Genomic DNA, 23653 nt, shown 5'->3' with positions numbered 1-23653 from the left:
CTGAAATGTTTCGTAACCTAAACGAAATTACACATGCCAGCGGTCGGATATCAGGCGATTCGATATCGATACATAACCTACAACAACTCAGCCTTTGCACGGGAACTACATAAAAGGAATACTCTCGCTATAGCAGATGAAAGCGAAAGTAAATGTTGTTTGTCCTGACAACTCAACCGTGCGGCTCAGTGGGCACGATTCATTCGCTCCGGCGTCCAATAACGCAACCCCCTGGACCCAGGGACACCCGCAGAAATGGGAGATTTTCGCACAGACGCAGGTGAATTATATCAAACTTTACATTACCCCTCGCATTCTTTTCTTAATTGATTTAAACTGCCATAGGCAGCTACATTTCATGGGCCTCACGGGAAAGCTTTTTCGAACTTGAATTGGAGCCTAAATTGAACGACAATAGGCATACGGCGTAAAACCAAAACTTTTAACTCACACTTTTAAAAGCATTTGAAGACTAGAATATTAACAACTACATCACTGCCCCCTTCTTAAGATAATTGGGTAATGTTTTGTCCTGAAACTAGTTTCGGTAGGATGTCCGATTTAAAGAAATTGAGCATGGAGTTTGTGGGAAATAGCCTAATAAGAATTCTCATCGCATCAGGCAGTCCAGCTGTAGTTAGGGATAAGGTTGCATCGGCAGTAACTCAAGACTATAGTTCAGCCGCGCCGAGGACTAGACCCTGTTGTGGTTTAAGCCGCGACAATTAAAACTTTTTTACTATTATATAAGCGACAAGTTAGATCTCACTTGTGTCTCTTAACTTGTCTTGCTAGTCAGAGAAGCTAGCTGACGTTTGCTAAGCAGCTCGTTAATTAGTGAACGAGTTCCTTAAATGTGAATCGTAACAGCTAACGTCAGGCCATATTTTAATAGGCTATAGCCTACACGTAGCCTACACCTAAAGGAACCTTTGAAAATTTGGAATAGCCATATTACAGATCTATGACAACCACTGAACTGTAGCCATATGTATATGTAGTTCATTGGTGACAGCGTCAGCGTGTAGCAAGGTAGGTTGTTGTTAATTTGGTGTAACCTACGTGCTCCGCTTATTTATTTATTTGTTTGTTTATTGTGTTTATTTATCTGGCTGTAGTAAGAGCCAACGTTGCTCGATGGATTTCTTAGCCAAACAAGTCGACTTTTATTTATTTCTTTCTTTTTTTTGTTCACAAAAGTTCAGAAATTTCCCCATGTTAATTACCTGAATTAGTCAAACAATTATTATCCAAGCATTATCTAAGTAAATTAAATAGTTTGTTTGGAAATGTTAGCATGAATCTAAAAACTCCGCAATCACTTCCTTCTATTACCCGAACCTGCTGGCGAAGGTGACGCGGCTTAAACGTCACCTGTATGAGGAGTCGCTTCAGATCAGAAAGTTCAGAGGCGGAGACACGGCTCAGTCACTCAGTCACTGAACTCTGTTCCTCCTGTGCGTTTCCCTGGGCCCTCTTCCCTGCAGTCGGCGCGAGCAGCGTCGACGCGAGCAGCATCGCTGAAGCCCGAGATGCGCAGACCGGGGCAGACACAGAGAGCTACCGGGCCGCTCACACACACCAGAGGCTGCCTCAGGCTCCGGACAGCTGCGAAACTAACCCAGACATCTGTAAGCACAGACTGCGCTCGATGGGGGAGGCCAGGGTGCCGTAGGGTGGGGTCTCCTCTCATTGGATAGTGGTGCAGAGCAGAGGTGTTGAAGGTGTTTGCAGAAATATGGAATGAGTCCCCCTGGGTCAGCTTGTCTTGTCAGTGCAATGTCAGTACACCCTGCAAGTGTGCATGAATACCCTTTAAGAGAACTTAAATAGCCTTTATGCTTATAAAGGTTGTTATGAATTGTTCGGAGATGTTTAATGAAAGAACATAGGGCCAGGTGAGCTGATTTTCTCGTTCATGTTTTGGTGCTTTACTGCAGACTACAGGGGCCTGCGTAACCTGGGCGCTACCTGCTACCTGAACACCGTCCTGCAGATGCTGTACATGACCCGCAGCTTCAGAGAGGCGGTGGAGCGGTAGGGGAACGCACACTTTGCCTCCCGAGAAGGCAGTTAAAATATGTGATGTATTCCATCATTATAGTATTAGCTAGTAGGACTCAGTGAAACATTGAAATCAGTCAATAGAAATCACTCTAAATTCAATATTAGCCAATGGAAGCACCAAAAGATCAGTATTAGTCGATTGAACCACTGAAACCTCAATATTAGCTGATAGAAGTCAATGAAAGCTCAGGTACTCCTGCAGGGTCATGTGGGGTCCCCAGCCCTGGTCCTGGAGAGCCACAGGGTCTTGTGGGGTCCCCAGCCCTGGTCCTGGAGAGCCACAGGGTCTTGTGGGGTCCCCAGCCCTGGTCCTGGAGAGCCACAGGGTCTTGTGGGGTCCCCAGCCCTGGTCCTGGAGAGCCACAGGGTCTTGTGGGGTCCCCAGCCCTGGTCCTGGAGAGCCACAGGGTCTTGTGGGGTCCCCAGCCCTGGTCTGCAGGGTCTGCTGGTTGGCATCATTACCCAGCGCTTGTTTGTTGGGGTAAACAGAGCTCTCTCTGCAGGGAGGAGTGTGAGGATGGGCTCGTGCTCCAGTTGAAGAAGATATTTGCTGGTCTGAAGACAGCTGAGAGCAGCGCTATGGGATTTGCACAAACTCTCGGCATCCGAAATGGTCAGTGACCGTAGCGAGCTCCAAAAACTCAGCTGGAGTCCATCACTATTTCACTCATTGGTCAGACTCTTCTCGTGTATGTTTTAGCTCACAGTTAGGATGTAGCCATTTAGGCATAAGCCCTGGTAGCCCAAGCATTCTCATCAGCCAGTCATGTTTAGAGAATAAAGAATGGTCTTGAGGCACATTGATGGTGACAGATATTTCAGTGTAACTTGGATTTCTAGCTCTAGTGGTGTCTGCGTACCATGGCAAACACACTTTAGTGAGTCACTGTGGCACCGTTGTGGGTGTATGACACATGAAGACAAAAACACACAAAGCAACCAAGGCTTGTCAAACAGTAAGAGTGTTCACATTCAGTAAAGCACCTTCCTAAAAAGAGGGATATGGCTACCTTCAACCCCTTCCCACTCACACACACACACACACTCTCTCTCTCTCACTCTCTCACACACACACACTCTCATACACACACATACATGCACTGTTGTCATCTGGTGCTAAATTAACAGGCTACATGAATTAAACTGAATGACAAAACTGCACAATGGTCCAATTCATGTTAAATGACTTGTGAATTTTTCTAGTTTTTGAACAACAGGATGCAGCAGAATACTTTCAGAGGATTCTGAACAGAATCAGTCCTCACCTGTCACAGGTAATTCATCTAAAACAGTCTCAGTCCTCACCTGTCACAGGTGTCGGTATGTGTGTGTGTGCAGATAGGTGGTCTGTGGTTATAGTGTTTAGTTTGGTGTGTGTGTGTGTGTGCGTGTGCAGATGTTCCAGGGCAGGCTGAGGAACAGCACAGTGTGTGTGTGTGCGTGTGTGTGTGTGTGCAGATGTTCCAGGGCAGGCTGAGGAACAGCACAGTGTGTGTGTGTGTGTGCAGATGTTCTAGGGCAGGCTGAGGAACAGCACAGTGTGTGTGTGTGTGCAGATGTTCCAGGGCAGGCTGAGGAACAGCACAGTGTGTGTGTGTGTGTGTGTGTGTGTGTGCAGATGTTCCAGGGCAGGCTGAGGAACAGCACAGTGTGTGTGTGTGTGCAGATGTTCCAGGGCAGGCTGAGACAGCACAGTGTTGTGCGTGTGTGTGTGCAGAGTCCAGGCAGCTGAGAACAGCACAGTGTGTGGTGTGTGTGTGTGTGTGCAGATGTTCCAGGCAGGCTGAGGACAGCATAGTGTGTGTGTGTGTGTGTGTGTGTGCAGATGTTCCAGGGCAGGCTGAGGAACAGCACAGTGTGTGTGCGTGTGTGTGTGCAGATGTTCCAGGGCAGGCTGAGGAACAGCACAGTGTGTGTGTGTGTGTGTGTGTGCAGATGTTCCAGGGCAGGCTGAGGAACAGCACAGTGTGTGTGTGTGTGTGTGTGTGTGTGCAGATGTTCCAGGGCAGGCTGAGGAACAGCACAGTGTGTGTGTGTGTGTGTGCAGATGTTCCAGGGCAGGCTGAGGAACAGCACAGTGTGTGTGTGTGTGTGTGCAGATGTTCCAGGGCAGGCTGAGGAACAGCACAGTGTGTGTGCGGGGACAGCATGAGCCCAGCGTGGACCTCTCTCCCTTCATCGTCCTGCCCCTGTCCCTCCAGCTCAGCCACGACTCTCTGCAACAGCACAGCCTGGTAAGAACCTGTGTGCTCTGGGTGTGTGTCAGTGTTCTCTGGGTGTCTCAGTGTGCTCTGGGTGTGTCTCAGTGTGTGCTCTGGGTGTGTCTCAGTGTGCTGTGGGTGTGTCTCAGTGTGTGCTCTGGGTGTCTCAGTGTGCTCTGGGTGTGTGTCAGTGTGCTCTGGGTGTGTCTCAGTGTGTGCTCTGGGTGTGTGTCAGTGTGCTCTGGATGTGTCTCAGTGTGTACTCTGGGTGTGTGTCAGTGTGCTCTGGGTGTGTGTCAGTGTGCTCTGGGTGTGTCAGTGTGCTCTGGATGTGTCTCAGTGTGTGCTCTGGGTGCCTCAGTGTTCTCTGGGTGTCTCAGTGTGCTCTGGGTGTGGTCAGTGTGCTCTGGGTGATGTGCTCAGTGTGTCTGGGTGTGTCAGTGTGCTCTGGTGTGTCTCAGTGTGTGCTCTGGGTGCTCAGTGTCTCTGGGTGTTCAGTGTGCTCTGGTGTGCTCAGTGTGTGCTCTGGTGTGTCTGTCTGGATGTGTCAGTGTGTGCTCTGGGTGTGTCTCAGTGTGTACTCTGGGTGGTCTCAGTTTTGCTCTGGGTGTCCAGTGTGCTCGGTGTGTCTCAGTGTGTCTCTGGGTGTGTCTCAGTGTGTGTCTGGGTGTCTCAGTGGTGCTCTGGTGTTCAGTGTGCTCTGGGTGTCTCAGTGTGCTCTGGGTGTGTCTCAGTGTGTGCTCTGGGTGTGTCAGTGTGCTCTGGGTGTGTCTCAGTGTGCTCTGGGTGTGTCTCAGTGTGTGCTCTGGGTGTCTCAGTGTTCTCTGGGTGTGTCAGTGTGCTCTGGGTGTGTGTCAGTGTGCTCTGGGTGTCTCAGTGTGTGCTCTGGGTGTGTCAGTGTACTCTGAGTGTCAGTGTGCTCTGGGTGTGGCAGTGTTTGGGTGTGTTCCAGGTGGACAGCTTGGATGCCTTTTTCACATCTTCAGTATTAGATGGAGACAATCAGATGTACTGTGACATCTGTGAGGAGAAGACAGACACAGAAACAGTGAGCTCTCATTCCCGCTCTTATTGGCTACTCTCTCCTGCTCTCTTATTGGTTGACAGCCCAACAGTGGACCTGCTATGTTATTGGCTGCCAGCCAGACAGTGAGCTTTTTCTTGTGCCCATATTGCCTGTCAGCATTTATGTAATCTAGTGCAATCTTCAACATATATATATATATATATTTATACAACGGCTTGGCTGAATACTCAATTCTGATTGGTCCAAGGGTGGGCATTATTTCTCAGTAAAGGGACACCTCGGCCTTTTAACAGTTCTAAAATCAATGCGCATTCTAAAGCAGTTTAAACAGCAACATTATTATTTCGCTTTTGAATTGTTGTTACATCCCCTCCCTTTTTCAATTCAATTCTTTTCTGTCCAATTTCACAATTGATGGCAACGTTGAATCACATTTCTAGTTACTGTTGCTAGCTTTATTTATGGTTGCCAACCATCCCACAAATCGGAATCGTCTCTTATTTGGACAGTAGAATAGGCGTTCTGCATTTAACTCATGGCTACGTGACGTATTTTCATCCGTATGTTAGTGAATGATTGCGTTTATAGTAACTGCCGTTTTGAATACAATTCAATAGTTAGCTAGCTAGCTAGCGTGGATAACAAGCATGCCGTGAGACCATTCTGACCTAAAACCAAGAATTTTAATATTGGCTAGGTGACAAGTGACGGCGAACCTATCATGAAGATAGCTGGCATTCAAAACCCATTTCAGAGGGTCTTAGAAAGACATTATGTCTACACTGCTCGACCACACCATTTAAAAAGCAAGACAGTGCTAGGGAGATGAATTTGATTGACTTATTGTTTCATGCAGTTTTATTAAATAATGTAATTACAAAAATGACCGAAATTGGTGCTAATTGTATGGTAGAAAACGAGAAGGAACTATTTTTTCTTGATAGAATCATTGTTTTCATAGAATTAACGACCAGAGGTTTTTGCTTAACAAAGCTGCGAATAGAACTACCAACCAGAGTTTTGCTTGACAACGGTAAAATAGTATGCCCAAATGCCCGCGGAAGAATATTTCACTTTCAGTTGATTAAATCGATAAAAATCTATAAATGTAAAAGAAACCATATATAGTAATTTTTGGTAACCCATTGTATAAGTGGAATAAACCCCTCCGGGCTGCCCCATTATTGGAAAATAATGTACTTCGGGGCTGGTTAAGCGACCCACGGCTTCGCCTCGGCCGCATCACCACCTCCGTCTTACATTATTTTCCAATAACGGGACAGCCCGTCGTGGTTTATTCCTTACATATATATATATATATATATTTAATTGGAAAGTGCTTTGAACATCCAGTTTGAAAAGTTCTTTATAAATAGTATAAAATTTGTGAAATATTTACACATATGTTATATCATAAATTTCTATAATTATGGATGAGTGTAATCCAGTATCGACAAGTGAGGGTAAAGTATTGTCTCTAGAAAGCACAGTGGCGTTGATTGTTGTATGTCTCCACCTAGTGGCCATGAGTATATGACAACTTGTGTGTGCTCTTATGGCAGAGATGCGAGATGGAACAGTACCCCCAGGTTCTGACTCTGCACCTGAAGAGGTTTGAATTTGATTACAACTGGATGTGTTATGTGAAGAACAGCAGAAGTGTGGAGATTCCATTGACACTGGAGTTGGAGGTAGCTATTTGTAACAATGCAGTAAGAGTCAAACTTCAAGCTGCATATTCCAGTCAATTTAAATAACCAGAGATTATTATTCACTTACCGAGTCTTACCAAGATGACATATTTAAGATTCCACGAATACATTTTAGCTGGGTAAAGCATTGTAAGGCAGACACAACATTGTGCTAACTTGGGCTAATCGCCGTGCTAACTTAGGCTAATCACCGTGCTAAATTGGGCTAATCGCCATGCTAACTTGGGCTAATCACCGTGCTAACTTGGACTAATCACCGTGCTAACTTGGGCTAATCACCCTGCTAACTTGGGCTAATCACCATGCTAACTTGGGCTAATCTCCATGCTAATGGTCTCCCTCAGAAACACACATATGACCTCTACGCCATCGCTGACCACCAAGGAACCTACAAAGGAGGGCACTACGTAGCACATATCAGATCCTATGAGACCCAGAGCTGGTACTGTTTTGATGATGCCTGGGTTGGAAAGGTGAGATTTGTGGCTTTTGTGCTCCCAGTGTGATATTCGGCAGCCTCTCATGCAATTGGCTGTTTCATTTTAACATTGTAGAGATAGAGACTCAGTCACCGCTGCTACTGATCTGTATTTGTGCTTAGACTGTGTCTTGTGCTTAGACTATGCTTTGTGCTTAGACTGTGTCTTGTGCTTAGACTGTCTTGTGCTTAGACTGAGTTATTATTACTGTGGGACGGCACATGAAAATCAGCCATAAGCTGCTCAAAGCCTGTTATGTGCCGCTGTTTGCACCAATTCAATCACAGTCCTCAATCAAGTAGAACTAGTCAGTAGAATTAGGTGTCTTAGTGCTGGGACAAAACAAAAATCTGCACCAACACTGGCCATTTTGGATAAGATTGGACACCCCTAGTTCACAATGTAACACTGTACACAACTTTAAAAACTTGAGGCAAGCGGAGTTGTGTGCTGCAGCAAACACTGTATGCTAGCTGGTATAAACAGCCATTTTGAATTAATGGGTAAGGCTCAGTTTACTTTCCTATTTTCAGTAGGCTACAATTCGTCTACATTTGGAGCAAAACTATACTCCAAACCATAGTAAAGCAACTTTACAAGAAATTAGATTCAGGGAGACTGGGGAAAGGCTGCTGCTTGCTTTGTAGTGCCAGCGTAGCCGCATGTCTCAAGCATGCATTGCATCTCAGATACACAGAGCAGCTTCCTGTTTCTGCTGCACTATTTCCTGTATCTGCTGAGCTGCTTCCTGTTTCTGCTGCACTATTCCCAGTATCTGCTGAGCTGCTTCCTGTTTCTGCTGCACTATTTCCTGTCTCTGTTGAGCTGCTTCCCTTTTCTGTTGCACTGTTTCCTGTGTCTGCTGAGCTACTTCCTGTTTCTGTTGCATTGTTTCCTTTATCTGCTGAGCTGCTTCCTGTTTCTGCAGCACTATTTCCTGTATCTGCTGAGCTGCTTCCCTTTTCTGTTGCACTGTTTCCTGCATCTGCTGAGCTGCTTCCTTTTTCTGCTGAGCTGCTTCCTGTTTCTGCTGAGCTACTTTCTGTATCTGCTGAGCTGCTTCCTGTTTCTGCTGAGCTGCTTCCTGTATCTGCAGTGTTGTTCCCTGTAGCTGTCCCAGTGCAGTGACCCATGTCCTGCGTGTAGTGGTTGTGGTTTTACACAAGTATTTACACAATGCGTTTCCTCCCTACAGCATGAGCGCCAGCCTAGCTCACAGGAGGTCATGAGGTAAAACTCTCTCTGTATTACTCAGTCCTGATTATGCAGCTTTCTTTCAGCACTTACTGTGTAAACTGGGGTGTAGGAATTTGCAGTGCGTCATTCATCATATGCAGGGGAATCTGGATATTCTCCTCCGCACAATACAAGCAGTCATGTTGGCAGCATGTTTTTTCATCTTCTGTGTTTAATATGTTTAAGTTATCAGTCTAGATGCACATTTATTCCTTGTAATACATGTCTAAATTAGGAAACGTCTTGTTTCCTGCAGGTCTGAGAATGCATACTTGCTTATGTACATGAAAAGTAAGTACTCTGGATGGGCCCTTTCACTCTGTCTCCAAACCCACAGCTGTGAGCATACTCCTCACCTTTACACTGCTGATACATTCTTATAAGGGCACTTTAATATGACATTATCATGTCAGCGAGTAGGACAGAATGAAACTGAAATACTCTACCAGTCAGAGCACATGGCAGATCCACAGCATGACTGCAGGAGCTGAGTATCACTTTTCCACAGGGGACATTCCAAACTACCAGCCAGGCCCCTCACGTGCAGTACCTGAGTCACCTGCAGTACCTGAGGCTCCTGCAGTACCTGAGTCACCTGCAGTACCTGAGGCTCCTGCAGTACCTGAGTCACCTGCAGTACCTGAGGCTCCTGTAGTACCTGAGGCTCCTGCAGTACCTGAGGCTCCTGTAGTACCTGAGGCTCCTGTAGTACCTGAGACACCTTCTGTACCTGAGGCTCCTGCAGTACCTGAGGCTCCTGCAGTACCTGAGACACCTTCTGTACCTGAGGCTCCTGCAGTACCTGAGTCACCTGCAGTACCTGAGGCTCCTGCAGTACCTGAGTTACCAACAGTACCTGAGTCACCTGCAGTACCTGAGGCTCCTGTAGTACCTGAGTCATCTGCAGTACCTGAGGCTCCTGCAGTACCTGAGTCACCTGCAGTACCTGAGGCTCCTGTAGTACCTGAGTCACCTGCAGTACCTGAGGCTCCTGCAGTACCTGAGACACCTTCTGTACCTGAGTTAGCAACAGTACCTGAGTCTCCAGCAATACCTGAGGCTTCTGTGGTACCTGAGGCTCCTGCAGTACCTGAGACACCTTCTGTACCTGAGTTAGCAACAGTACCTGAGTCTCCAGCAATACCTGAGGCTTCTGTGGTACCTGAGACTCCTGCAGTACCTGAGTCACCTGCAGTACCTGAAGCTCCTGCAGCACCTGAGACACCTGCAGTACCTGAGTCTCCTATAGTACCTGAGTCACGTGCAGTTCTTGAGGCTCCTGCAGTACCTGAGTCACCTGCAGTACCTGAGGCTCCTGCAGTACCTGAGTTACCAACAGTACCTGAGTCACCTGCAGTACCTGAGTTACCAACAGTACCTGAGTCACCTGCAGTACCTGAGTCACCTGCAGTACCTGAGTCACCTGCTGTACCTGAGGCTCCTGCAGTACCTGAGTCACCTGCAGTACCTGAGGCTCCTGCAGTACCTGAGTTACCAACAGTACCTGAGTCACCTGCAGTACCTGAGGCTCCTGTAGTACCTGAGTCACCTGCAGTACCTGAGGCTCCTGCAGTACCTGAGACACCTTCTGTGCCTGAGTTAGCAACAGTACCTGAGTCTCCAGCAGTACCTGAGGCTTCTGTGGTACCTGAGGCTCCTGCAGTACCTGAAGCTCCTGCAGCACCTGAGACACCTGAAGTACCTGAGTCTTCTATAGTACCTGAGTCACCTGCAGTTCCTGAGGCTCCTGCAGTACCTGAGTCACCTGCAGTACCTGAGGCTCCTGCAGTACCTGAGTTACCAACAATACCTGAGGCTCCTGTAGTACCTGAGTCACCTGCAGTACCTGAGGCTCCTGCAGTACCTGAGACACCTTCTGTACCTGAGTCACCTGCTGTACCTGAGGCTCCTGCAGTACCTGAGTCACCTGCAGTACCTGAGGCTCCTGCAGAACCTGAGTTACCAACAGTACCTGAGTCTCCAGCAGTACCTGAGGCTTCTGTGGTACCTGAGGCTCCTGCAGTACCTGAGTCACCTGCAGTACCTGAAGCTCCTGCAGCACCTGAGACACCTGCAGTACCTGAGTCTCCTGCAGTACCTGAGTCACCTGCAGTACTTGAGGCTCCAGCAGTACCTGAGGCTCCTGTAGTACCTGAGTCACCTGCAGTACCTGAGACTCCTGCAGTACCTGACTCACCTGCGGTATCTGAGTCACCTGGAGTACCTGAGACATCCACAGTGCCTGAGAGAGCCACAGTAGCTGATACACTTGAGATACCTGCTCTACCTGTGACACAACCCCTGGAGCAGCTGCATCACCAGAGACGCCGGCGGAGACGGAGACTGTGCCGGCGCCTGATAGGCTGGCTGACCCGGAAATGCCAGAGATGCCTGTGGTGTGGAAGCAGGAGCGCAAGGAGTCAGGGAAGGTGAAGCGCTCCTGGACTCCATGATGGCTCCAGCTCAGGGAAGATGAGCCGCTCCTGGACTCCATGATGGCTCCAGCTCAGGGAAGATGAGCCGCTCCTGGACTTCATGATGGCTCCAGCTCAGGGAAGGTGAGCCGCTCCTGGACTCCATGATGGCTCCAGCTCAGGGAAGGTGAGCCGCTCCTGGACTCAATGATGGCTCCAGCTCAGGGAAGGTGAGCCGCTCCTGGACTCAATGATGGCTCCAGCTCAGGGAAGGTGAGCCGCTCCTGGACTCCATGATGGCTCCAGCTCAGGGAAGATGAGCCGCTCCTGGACTCCATGATGGCTCCAGCTCCAGCTGCCACTGCTGAGGAGGCAGAAATGGCTCCAGCTCCTGGCGGCTGCCCCACTCTACTTCTGCTCAAACCTGCAGCACTGGCTCGGGGATGAGCACTGCAACAGTCTCCTGATCAGAAGGAAGATGTGGCAATGAATCCAGCCCTGAAATAAGACTTAAAAATTTAAATCTTGATTTAAAAAAACAAGAGATTGTGTTGTTTATTTCTATGTGAATTTAGTTTAAAATAATGTTTTGAATAAATTGTATAAATAAGGATTCATGTCAACCGTTTCATTTAATATAATAAAACACCAGTAGGTGCATTCAGAATGTATTACCAAGAATTGGGGTATTGAACTGTCCCTTTCATCACTTTATCAAACCCGGAGGATCACAGAATAGGCATCAGCTCTTCTAGGGAATACAGGATTGACTGTTGTGATATTCTTGGCTGTGAATTAATGAACTGCGGAGTGAAATGGTGGATTCATTTGCATTAAAACTGAACAAAGCCGGTTCATATTGAAAAGACAGCTCTTAAAATGTTAAAGTTGGGAGCTGTAGTATTAAATAATAATGATGTGTTTTAAGTTTGTTGTCTTTTTCATTATTTTCACTCAATCTGTCTGTATTCGTACTTTGAGCCCCCTGCATCGCAGTCAGCAGAGCTCACCAGGTGGCGGCAGTGCACCTATGACTGACTGGTCGCATGATACTGACAGGCTTGGACAGTACTGCACTTCTGTCCTGCAACTACTGTTTGCTGGGCTAAGGTGGATGTTGATCTAATTTATTGTTGGATAACTCACGTTGTTAGGTAATGATACATCCAGAGGATCATCAGACCCTACACACCAGCCAGACCTCTCCGTTCTGCCACCTCTGGGTGCCTGGCACCTCCCCCTCTTCGTGTCTGTACTTCCCGCTCACGTCTGCTGTCTGTCCTGGCCCCTCGCTGGTGGAATGACCTCCCCGTGACGGTCAGAACAGCAGAGAATCTGACTACCTTCAAACGCAGACTAAAGACTCATCTCTTCAGGCTGCACCTCTCCCCACCCCTCCCTAGCCTATAGTTTAGCTCAATGTACCTAGTTAGGCTAATACGATCACGTTAGTTTTTATTTGGCAGGATTGTTTTTGTCTGATTCTGATTAGGCAAATGTGATTTCAGTGCTAGTTTGTACTTGGCAGGATTGTTTGTTTGTTTGCTGAACAGGTTACTCTACAGGGTTGGAGTCCTGATCTGTGGTCACTTCTGGCACTACGATCTTTACTTAACTCTAGTATGTTTCTTCTGCACCTCTGCACCTTGAACTAATGCACTTGTTGTACGTCGCTCTGGATAAGAGCGTCTGCTAAATGCCTGTAATAATGTAATGTTCACACCTGACATCCTCCCATATGTCACCTCCCTCGTGAACTCCTCCTTGTCTTCTGGATGTTTCCCCTCTTCTTTCAAGCTGGCCCACATCACCCCACTGCTGAAAAAGCCCACTCTGGATCTCTCTGTCATCCAGAACTACCGTCCTGTCTCCCTTCTCCCTTTCCTATCCAAAACAATTGAACAAGCTGCTTCTAATCAACTCTCCTCTTTTCTCTCCCTGAACAACCTCCTAGACCCTTATCAGTCTGGCTTCAGACCTGGCCACTCGACAGAGACCGCACTCCTCTCGGTCAATGAGTCGCTTCACGCCGCACAAGCAGCCTCCCATTCATCTGTCCTGATCCTCCTAGACCTTTCTGCTGCCTTTGACACCGTTAACCACCCCATCCTCCTGTCCTCCCTGGCAGCTATGGGGATCTGTGGCACCGCACTAGACTGGATTGAGTCCTACCTCTCCGGTCGCTCCTTCCAAGTCACCTGGGCTGGTGCAGTATCAGCACCTCGCCCCCTTGCCACAGGAGTTCCCCAGGGCTCTGTCCTTGGTCCCCTCCTATTCTCCCTGTACACCCAATCTCTTGGTCCTGTAATCTCTGCCCATGGGTTGTCCTATCATTGTTATGCCGATGACACCCAACTCTTTCTCTCCTTCCCGCCCTCTGACACTCAGGTCTCTGCTCACATCTCTGCTTGCCTGAGGGACATCCAGAGCTGGATGGATAACCACCATCTTAAGCTGAACCCAGGCAAGACGGAGATGATCTTCATCCCTGCTCCATCCTCTAAACTTCTCGACTTTTCTATTTCCCTAGGGGACACTGTGGTGTCATCATCACCCACCGCAAAAAACCTTGGAGTGGTGATGGACAACAGACTGTCCCTCTCCCAGAACATCACGGCGGTGAGTCGAACGTGCAGGTTCTTCCTGTACAACATCCGGAGAATCCGCCCCTTCCTCACCACCTACGTAACCCAGCTCCTGGTTCAAGCGATGGTCCTGTCCCGTTTGGACTACTGCAACTTGCTACTGGCTGGTCTGCCAGCATCCGCCATCAGACCCCTGCAGCTCATCCAGAATGCTGCAGCGCGTCTGGTCTACAACCTCCCCAGACATTCCCATGTCACCCCCCTGCTCACTGACCTCCACTGGCTGCCTGTTATGGCTCGCATCAAATTTAAGTCCTTGGTGCTTGCATACCAGGCAGCTAAGGGGTCAGCACCAGGGTACATTCAGAGGATCATCAGACCCTACACACCAGCCAGACCTCTCCGTTCTGCCACCTCTGGACGCTTGGCACCTCCCCCTCTTCGCGTCTGCACTTCCCGCTCCCGTCTGCTGTCTGTCCTGGCCCCTCGCTGGTGGAATGACCTCCCCGTGATGGTCAGAACAGCAGAGAATCTCACCACTTTCAAACGCAGACTGAAGACTCATCTCTTCAGGCTGCACCTCTCCCCACCCCTCCCTAGCCTATAGTTCAGCTCACTGTACCTAGCTAGGATAATTTGATTATGTTAGTGTATCTGGCAGGATTGTTTTTGTATGATTAGGTGTGATTCCAGTGCTAGTTTGTACTTGGTAGGATTCTTGCTTGCTGAACAAGCTTACTCTACAGGGTTGGAGTCCTGATCGATGTGGTCACTTCTGGCACTACGATCCTTACTTCACTCTAGTGTTTCTTTTGCGCCTCTACATCATGAAACCTATGCACTTGTTGTACGTCGCTCTGGATAAGAGCGTCTGCTAAATGCCTATAATGTAATGTAATGTAATGTCATTATCAAGAAATGTAATTCATATCAAAGGAGGAGGAACAATGAAGATGATTATGAATATGAATGGTTGCTTTATTTCAGAAGTCAAACAAGCGGTGCAGCTGGCCAATTAGAGCCGCGCTGGGGTGGTTGGAGTCGCAAGCCGCTGGTAGCGAACTCCAGTCCCTTCTGTGCGTGTTGCACGCGCTTCTGTGGGTGAAATACGCATACGAACCGGTACGAACGAGTGTGAAGAGCGAAGTTCGGCAGCCGGTCGCTGTGGAGATCTTCATCCTGCAGGCTGTGCGAGTTGAGACTGGCGGAGGACAGCACGAGAATCCCAGGCTGCCTGAAAAAACTGGCGGTTACTGTTTGGTGATGGCCTGAAAACAAACCACGAACTCTTCAAACTCTCCTCTTGCGCGGGACTGTGAGTGACTAAAGATGAAGGAACCAAATATAACACCTGAGCGATGAACCGGAAAACCGAGCTTGGGAGTTCGGTGACCTGTATCATGCAATGCCTGAGCTCGCTGTTGTGTGCAGAGAGAATTGTGTACACAGTACGATCACATTTAAATTACCCACACTCTGAACGTGAGAACGATGTCAGATCATTGTTTTACTTTAAAAATACACCAGCAAAATTCTCAAGCGTAAAACCATACCTGGGCAGATTTAAGATCGTATTTTACTTTTAGCTTATAATTCATAAGCCTTGGATATGCAGGGTAGAATACTGGTCCAAGGTTACCATGCCAACAGTAATACCATTTGCGAATGTTCAGTGAAATTATCGAGCTCTATTTGAAGGTAAGAGCAAATACATTTACTTGCGTGCATCAGTAAACTTGGATGGATTCCTCAAATGTTTCCTCAAGCATATCATTCTTTCACAATAACCGAGGTTTAAAAGTACATAAACCTCCTTTTAAGAACGCGTTTTGGCAGCGCAGTCTGGCTTCCTACGAAACGGAAGGAAAGGATTTTGTCCTTGTGCTCCCACCGTACCTCCACTGTCTAGTCTATCTTTCCAATATGGCCGCAATCATGAGCAGGGCGAGTTCGTGTTCTCTGGCGAGATGTTTCCTGAGAAAGTCGCACAGAACCGGCGCCGGTGCACAGCGGCCGGCAGAGAGGCTGAGCCAGGTACTGTCGTACTGCGCGCGTGTTTGTGCCATCCCGGGCGTCCCCGTACGGGTGACTCGCAGCGGTTGGAGGCCTGGGTGACCGGCGAGCTTGAATAATAACGGCGAGTCCCAGTGCGCAGCGAGTGTGACTTTGACATGAAGGTGGCTGGCAAACGGCTAGCTAAGCGGGTCTCAGTGATCTGCAGGCTGTGTTGGTCGGATACGACGAAAATGTCCTTCCTGTGCTAGCGCATAACGTGCTGCATTATTCTTCCGTAGCCTACTGTCCACATCCACGTTTTGCTAGTGGCCGCCAAATACGCATTTGCTTGGTAGCAGTGATAATGAATTGGGGCTGTTATTTTCGGTGTCTGTTGCTCACATCCAAATTGTGCAGGTAGGCCACACTACTTAAGTATCTTTTACCCCTGAGAGTTACAAACTCAAGCGCCAGGTCTAACAGATGTCAAACCTGCTTCATAAATATGGACGGAGTGTCATTAGTGGGTAAGGAACTGCGCTTGTAACCGAAAGGTCGCAGGTTCGATTCCCGGGTAAGGACACTGCCGTTGTACCCTTGAGCAAGGTACTTAACCTGCATTGCTTCAGTATATATCCAGCTGTATAAATGGATACAATGTAAAGTGCTATGTAAAAAGTTGTGTTAGTCGCTCTGGATAAGAGCGTCTGCTAAATGCCTGTAATGTAAAATATTCCAGTGGACGCAACTTGTAGAATGAGGTTAGTAGTACCATTTAGAAACGCAACATAATACGATTTGTCACAAAAATTCTCTTGGTTTCACGGTTGCATTTTCATCCAGATATTCCATTGATCGCCTTGGCATTATATGTCAAGTTTTGGAACGAGGGCACTTGTGACAAGGTTGGGAAACCGGAATACTACTTCTTTTCGGAATGTTGCGTTTCGTAGGGAGTCGGGACGTCATTTCCAGGAAGTCGGATCTCTCAGTCCTGTTCTCTGCTGTGGCTCCGTGCGAACGGAGAAGCAGGAAACGGGAGAGGCGACTGCCGACATTAAGGACGGTTCTTATCACAGATCGCTCGTCACGTATTCCCCTCCTCTACTCTTGCAGTGCCTGGTACAGGAGGCAGGGCTGCACACTGTCGGGGGAAGCAGGGGTCCCCTCAGAAGGCCAAAGCCAGGACTGCGTCATAATGGAAGATTCCTTTTGGTCAGCACTGTCCCAGTCAGGACCAATAGTTCTCAGGTGAGTTGGGCGAGGTCAGTCGTTTAAGTTTCCTGTCTGTGTTTTATTATTTGCACAGATGCAGAGCTCTACAGCTTTCAGTCTTCTTGACGGGTCGCCCTGTTTACCTGTCTATTACAGTCTCTTAAGATCTCTGTATCGCTAAACTCATGACAGCGAACAAAAACTTTGAAAATATATTTATATTTGTTGTTTTTACTTCTCCAATTTTCTATTTCTCCCAATTTTATAATGCCCAGTTAGTGCGTGTCCAGACCTCCTCAGCGTGGATCACACACACACGCACACGCACACACACCCACACACTCACGCACACACACACACACTCCCGCGCACACACACACACTCCCGCACACACACACACACTCCCGCACACACTCACACACACACACACACGCACGCACACACACTGAGGCCACAGAGTGCACTTAACCTACAGGTTGTGCAGGCTGGCTGTGGGGCTCGATTGACCAATGGGGTTTGCTGGTGATGTGGCCATGTGACCCAGCCTGATCTTGTGTGCTGTAGAGTGCAGTTTCACGGCCTTGCTTTAGGGGGCGCTGCTGTTACATGCTGAGCTCCTGACTCGAGCTTATCGAGTTGCTGCTGGAGTACAGGATTTGACACCTTCAAGCAGTTTTCAGCTGTAGGTCATGTGTGAAGGGGCTGGGCTGTTTGCTGGCGGGAAGGAGCAAAGCAGCAGTGTGTAAGTGTAATGGGCTGGTCTGTGACTTAGTGGACTGAGTGTAAATACATCATAGGAGGGCTATTCAACCGGTCACCTGTTTAACTGGTCACCTGGGCTATTCTACTGGTTACCTGGGCTGTTTAACTGGTCACGTGGGATATTCTACTGGTTACCTGGGCTGTTTAACCGGTCACCTGGGCTGTTTAACTGGTCAATCTGGCCTCTTTCGAAAAGTAGTATGTATCATAGCAATATTGCTTTTGTATTCCAGATACCTGTCAATGCAGTCTCCGCCTCCGTCCCCACCCAGGACTCACTCACCTCTGCTGTAGGCCCTGCCCCCAGCCTTGTGCCTGATGCCAGCCAGATTGCTGACCACGCCCCAGTAATTGCACAGCCAATCGCTGAGCAGGTGGTTGAGGCTGCCCCCACAGCGCTGGATGTGCTGCAGGGGGCGGGGCATGAGCTCAGCCTATCAGAGCTGGGTTTGGGGAGCCACACCCCCGTGGGCCTGATTCAGAACATCCTGGAGTTTCTGCACTTGGACGTGGGCCTGCCCTGGTGGGGGGCCATCGTTGCCGGTAAGAGAGCACACCCCCTAGAGGCCGATCTTGGAGCAGAAGCACATTCTGCTCCAAATGCCTGGGTCTGGATTCGGGGTGTTATAATGGGTTGTTGTGACGTTATAATGGGTTATGTGGCATTATTAGGGTGGGGATGTGTGGCATAATTCGGGTTTATGAGTGCTCTATGACCCCCACAGGCACGGTTCTGGCTCGATGTGCTGTGTTCCCCGTCATAGTGAAGGGGCAGAGAGAAGCGGCCAAGCTGAACAACGTGCTGCCGGAGATGACCAAACTGAGCAACCGCATGAACGAGGCCAAGCGCAGCGGGAACAAGTTCGAGTGTCAGTATCTGTGTGTCTGTCGCTCGCTGTCTGTGACTGTCAGTATCTGTGTGTCTGTCGCTCGCTGTCTGTGACTGTCAGTATCTGTGTATCTGTCGCTCGCTGTCTGTGACTGTCAGTATCTGTGTATCTGTCGCTCGCTGTCTGTGACTGTCAGTATCTGTGTGTCTGTCTCTCGCTGTCTGTGACTGTCAGTATCTGTGTGTCTGTCGCTCGCTGTCTGTGACTGTCAGTATCTGTGTGTCTGTCTCTCGCTGTCTGTGACTGTCAGTATCTGTGTATCTGTCGCTCGCTGTCTGTGACTGTCAGTATCTGTCGCTCGCTGTCTGTGACTGTCAGTATCTGTCTGTCTGTTGCTCGCTGTCTGTTACTGTCAGTACCTCCGTGACTCACTGTCTGTGACTGTCGGTATTTCTGTCTGTGCCTCACTGTCTGTGACCATCAGTACCTCTGTCGTCTGTGACTGGCGGGACCTCTGTCTTTGCCTCACTGTGTCAGTACTTACGTCTGACTGTATGCCTGTAAGTGTCAGTGTAGTGTTGTCTCTTTTCTCTTTTGCTCCTTGCTGTCTGTTCTCTTCTGTCCATCTCTTTCCCCCTCTGACTGGCGTAACTGTGTATTTGTTTTAGCACATACTGGAGTCAGGCTACAGTGCTGCTGAAGGTTTTACGTTACAGAACAAACTGACCTGAAAGTGTGAACCCTGCCCCCCCCCCCTCTCTCTCTCACCCTCCCTCACCCCCCCCTCACCCTCCTCACCCCCCTCTCTCTCACCCCCCCCCCCCCCTCAGTCTCTAAGGCTTACTCTGACATGATGCTGTTTCAGAAGAAGCACAATGTTAATCCCTTGCGGGGATTTCTGGTGCCGCTGGTGCAGGTGAGACATCTTCACCGCCATCCTCCTCCTCTTCATCACGCATTCTCTCCCTCTCCATAACTCTACGTTTGTCAGGCAGTCCACTCCTTAGTGTCAGTCTCTGTGAGTCAGTGTTAGTCTCTGTGAGTCAGTATCTGTCTGTGTGAGTTAGTGTCGGTCTGTGTGAGTCATTATCGGTCTGTGTGAGTCAGTGTCGGTCTCTGTGAGTCAGTATCTGTCTGTGTGAGTCAGTGTCAGTCTGTGTGAGTCAGTATCTGTCTGTGTGAGTCAGTGTCGGTCTCTGTGAGTTAGTGTCGGTCTCTGTGAGTCAGTATCTGTCTGTGTGAGTCAGTGTCAGTCTCTGTGAGTCAGTATCGGTCTGCGTGAGTCAGTGTCGGTCTCTGTGAGTTAGTGTCGGTCTGTGTGAGTCAGTATCGGTCTGTGTGAGTCAGTATCGGTCTGTGTGAGTCAGTGTTGGTCTGTGTGAGTCAGTGTACGTCTCTGTGAGTCAGTGTCAATCTCTGTGAGTCAGTGTCAGTCTCTGTGAGTCAGTGTTGGTCTGTGTGAGTCAGTGTACGTCTGTGTGAGTCAGTGTTGGTCTGTCCTCTCTGAATCAGTGTTCAGTGTTTTTGTCCAGCAGTCTGACTGTGGTTCATCTGTGTGAATGTGAAAATACATGGCTCACCAATCTGTATCTATCTGTCTTCCTCTCTCTCCCTCTTGCTCTCTCTCTCTCTCTCTTGCTCTCTCCCTCTTGCACCCAGGCACCTGTTTTCATCTCCTTCTTCATCGCACTCAGGAAGATGTCATACCTTCCAGTTCCCAGCATGCAAAGCGGGGGGCTGTGGTGGTTCACGGACCTGACCGCGGCTGACCCTTTCTATATCCTTCCGCTGGCAGTGACCGGGACTATGTTTGCCATTCTGGAGGTGAGCCACTCGATCTGTAGCAGCCAGACTGGCTAATCTACCTTAAAATGCATTGAAATTACTGCACGCTCAATTCGCATGTTAGAAACAAAGTTTTCACAAAGTCGTCTTTGACAAACGGCAAAATATAGTAGCGTCCAGTAGCGTGTCTACCGAAATCTCAGCTTGTCCGGCTGTGTTGATGTGTGCTTCAGTGGATTTAATGAAGTAGTGTAATTTAAAGCCCAGATCATTTGACCTGGATCTTAGCGCTGGTCCTGCATCTCCCTGAAAAACAAGCCTGCAGCCATTTCACGGGGGGCTGCCAGTGTTTGCTGTGGCCTTCTGGGAAAAGTGTGTGAACTTTGGTGTGCGGTGAGGGGCCGTTACATCACAGCGGCTGCAGGCTGGGGCTGCACCCTGCTGCGTGTGATGCTAACGCTGCGGGAAATCTGCAACCTGCCGCGTGTGATGCTAACGCTGCGGGAAATCTGCAACCTGCCGCATGTGATGCTAACGCTGCGGGAAATCTGCAACCTGCTGCGTATGATGCTAACGCTAACAGAGTGGGAAATCTGCAACCTGCCGCGTATGATGCTAACGCTGCGGGAAATCTGCAACCTGCCGCGTGTGATGCTAACGCTGCGGGAAATCTGCAACCTGCCGCGTGTGATGCTAACGCTGCGGGAAATCTGCAACCTGCTGCGTATGATGCTAACGCTAACAGAGTGGGAAATCTGCAACCTGCCGCGTGTGATGCTAACGCTGCGGGAAATCTGCAACCTGCTGCGTATGATGCTAACGCTAACAGAGTGGGAAATCTGCAACCTGCCGCGTATGATGCTAACGCTGCGGGAAATCTGCAACCTGCCGCGTGTGATGCTAACGCTGCGGGAAATCTGCAACCTGCTGCGTATGATGCTAACGCTAACAGAGTGGGAAATCTGCAACCTGCCGCGTGTGATGCTAACGCTGCGGGAAATCTGCAACCTGCCGCGTGTGATGCTAACGCTGCGGGAAATCTGCAACCTGCCGCGTGTGATGCTAACGCTGCGGGAAATCTGCAACCTGCCGCGTGTGATGCTAACGCTGCGGGAAATCTGCAACCTGCCGCGTATGATGCTAACGCTAACGGAGTGGGAAATCTGCAACCTGCCGCGTATGATGCTAACGCTAACGGAGTGGGAAATCTGCAACCTGCTGCGTGTGACCTTTTTATGTGGAAAAACTGTTGTTTGAGTCCAATGTTGATAATCTCTCTCTCTGTCCCTCCCCCCCAGTTGGGGGCGGAGTCAGGTATTGATAACCCAAACCTGCGAGCGATGAAGACTGTGTTCAGGATCATGCCCTTCGTCATCCTCCCCCTCACCATCAACTTCCCCACGGTCAGATAACACTTTCTCTCTCTCCCGCTCCCTCTCTCTCTCCCTCCCTCCTTCCCTCTCTATCTCTCCCTCCCTCCTTCCCTCCCTCTCCCCCCCCCTCTTTCTCAGTTTGAAGCTGAGTGTGTAGTTTAGGGTTGCCTGTGTTTGTGTGTGTGCGGTTTGAAGCTGAGTGTGATTTTGTGTGATTTGTCCCCACAGGCTGTGTTCACCTACTGGCTGACCTCCAACCTGTTCTCCCTGGGTCAGGTGGCTCTGCTCAGACACCCAGCTGTCAGACAGAGGCTGAAGATCCCAGAACGCATCACTCACCCCACCTCCGCCCTGCCCCCCTCCGAGGGATTCATTAAGAGCATAAAGACCGGTACGGTGACGCTCTTATTTAGCAGACGCTCTCACGCAGAGCGACATGCACACCTTTCTCAGTTTTACACAGCAGGATGTTTTACTGAAGCAGTTCGGGTTAAGTACCTTGCTCAAGGATTGAACCTGCAACCTTTAGGTTCCCCAACCACCTGCTCTGCTATGCTGGTGTTAGCTCTGCGTGAATGGTCTTTTAGTGCTGAGCTAATGTTGTGCTAATGCTCTCTGTTAGCGCTGTGTGAATGGTCTTTCAGTGCTGAGCTAATGTTGTGCTAATGCTCTCTGTTAGCACTGTGTGAATGGTCTTTCAGTGCTGAGCTAATGTTGTGCTAATGCTTTCTGTTAGCACTGTGTGAATGGTCTTTCAGTGCTGAGCTAATGTTGTGCTAATGCTCTCTGTTAGCACTGTGTGAATGGTCTTTTAGTGCTGAGCTAATGTTGTGCTATATTCATGTCAGGCTGGAAGAACGCTCAGCTCGCCCAACAGCTGGAGGAGAGAGAGAGGAGGATTAAAAACCACCTGGATATCGCATCCAAGGGTGAGTCCCTCCAACGCACCGACCACACCTTTACCTGCGTGTGCGTGTGTGTTTGCGTTAATGTTTAAATGTACGTTAGTATGTGTGCATGTATTTTCGTGTGTACGTTTGTGTGTGTATGTTAGTATGTGCAAGCATTTGAGTGTATATGTTGGTGTATGTCTATTTGTGTGCATGTATATTAGTGTGTAACTGCTCATGTGAGTGTATGAATTAGTGTTTCTGTGTATATTTGTGTTTGTGTATATTAGTGAGTGTTGGTGAACATTTGTGTGCATGTGTGTGTGTGTGTTTGTGTGTGTGCACATTAGTGATTAACTGTCTTCATGCTTCTCTGCATTTTTTCTCTACCTTCAGGTCCTCTCAGGCAGACCTTCTCCCATAATCCTTTGCAGCAGTCTACAGGGCCCAGTGTGGCAGACAAACCAGCCAATCCCAGTGCAGCGGCAGGGTCGGCGGGTGGGAAAAAGAGGCCGTGGGAGGAGACGATTGGATGAGGGCTGGAGAGCGGGCAGCTTGTATATAATGTACAGAGTGAGGGGGCATGTGTACAGATGCAGAGCCAGGATTGGCTGCCTCCCTGCTGCAAGGGGGAGTGGTTTATGAATGCTTTGTAGGGATTGGCTGCCTCCATGTGGTGGGCGAGGCTAATTGAACATTTTCACACTCAGCCTCCTGCAGCTTGTCCCGCATTCAGTACTTGTGTGTGTGTGTGTGTAGTGTGTTTCTGTGTTTGTCTGTGTGTGTGTGCCTGTGTGTTTGTGTTTGTCTGTGTGTGTTTGTGCCTGTGTGTAGTGTGTGTGTGTGTGTGTGTGTTTGTCTGTGTGTGGTTTCTGTTTATGTGTTTGTTAGTCTGTGTGTAATGTGTGTGTGTGTGTGAGAGAGAGATGATGTTTGGGTGTTCCACAGTAGCAGTAAATAGTGTGTTTGAACTGGAGGGTCTAGACACACAGGAGCACACACACACACACACACATACGCACACAGCGTGTAAGAAAGCGACTGTATTGCCTTCCACCGCAAATAAACCACTTTACAAGTCC

General features: G+C 49.0%; 2 protein-coding genes and 1 long non-coding RNA gene across 10 annotated transcripts; 2 read left to right on the top strand and 1 right to left on the bottom strand.

Annotated features, from left to right (window-relative positions):
* The first annotated feature begins 24 nt into the window (after positions 1–24).
* On the top strand, positions 25–14691 carry si:ch211-212k18.13 (ubiquitin carboxyl-terminal hydrolase 47). Of its 8 annotated transcripts, none has more exons than XM_064342215.1 (12): positions 44–280; positions 1488–1631; positions 1941–2037; positions 2571–2680; positions 3271–3341; positions 4167–4301; positions 5221–5316; positions 6858–6986; positions 7352–7480; positions 8682–8716; positions 8979–9013; positions 9231–12063. In XM_064342215.1, the coding sequence occupies exons 1-12, from the start codon at positions 256–258 to the stop codon at positions 11153–11155; spliced, it is 2931 nt and encodes a 976-aa protein (XP_064198285.1). In that variant the 5' UTR covers positions 44–255; the 3' UTR covers positions 11156–12063. The 8 variants fall into 8 exon arrangements, with proteins under 8 accessions (XP_064198286.1, XP_064198287.1, XP_064198285.1 ...); XM_064342223.1 differs by lacking the exon at positions 9231–12063 and adding an exon at positions 13667–14691 and having other exon boundaries at positions 74–280; XM_064342219.1 differs by lacking the exon at positions 44–280 and adding an exon at positions 349–519.
* LOC135258726 (uncharacterized) lies at positions 14679–15753 on the bottom strand. Its single transcript, XR_010331077.1, has 2 exons — positions 15618–15753; positions 14679–14955 (listed from the first exon to the last, which is right to left on the bottom strand). It is a non-coding gene; the product is annotated as an uncharacterized LOC135258726 (long non-coding RNA).
* oxa1l (OXA1L mitochondrial inner membrane protein) lies at positions 15623–23652 on the top strand. Its single transcript, XM_064342240.1, has 10 exons — positions 15623–15755; positions 16833–16967; positions 17927–18236; positions 18419–18562; positions 19354–19439; positions 20183–20347; positions 21607–21711; positions 21910–22072; positions 22530–22610; positions 22968–23652. Exons 1-10 carry the CDS (start codon positions 15645–15647, stop codon positions 23105–23107), a joined length of 1440 nt encoding a protein of 479 aa, XP_064198310.1. The 5' UTR covers positions 15623–15644; the 3' UTR covers positions 23108–23652.
* Position 23653: the final 1 nt, after the last annotated feature.

Source organism: Anguilla rostrata, chromosome 7, assembly GCF_018555375.3.
Source record: "Anguilla rostrata isolate EN2019 chromosome 7, ASM1855537v3, whole genome shotgun sequence".
Taxonomy (NCBI): Eukaryota; Metazoa; Chordata; class Actinopteri; order Anguilliformes; family Anguillidae; genus Anguilla; species Anguilla rostrata.
Note: the sequence above shows the minus strand (reverse complement) of the source record. Positions and strands in the feature narration are given on the sequence as shown.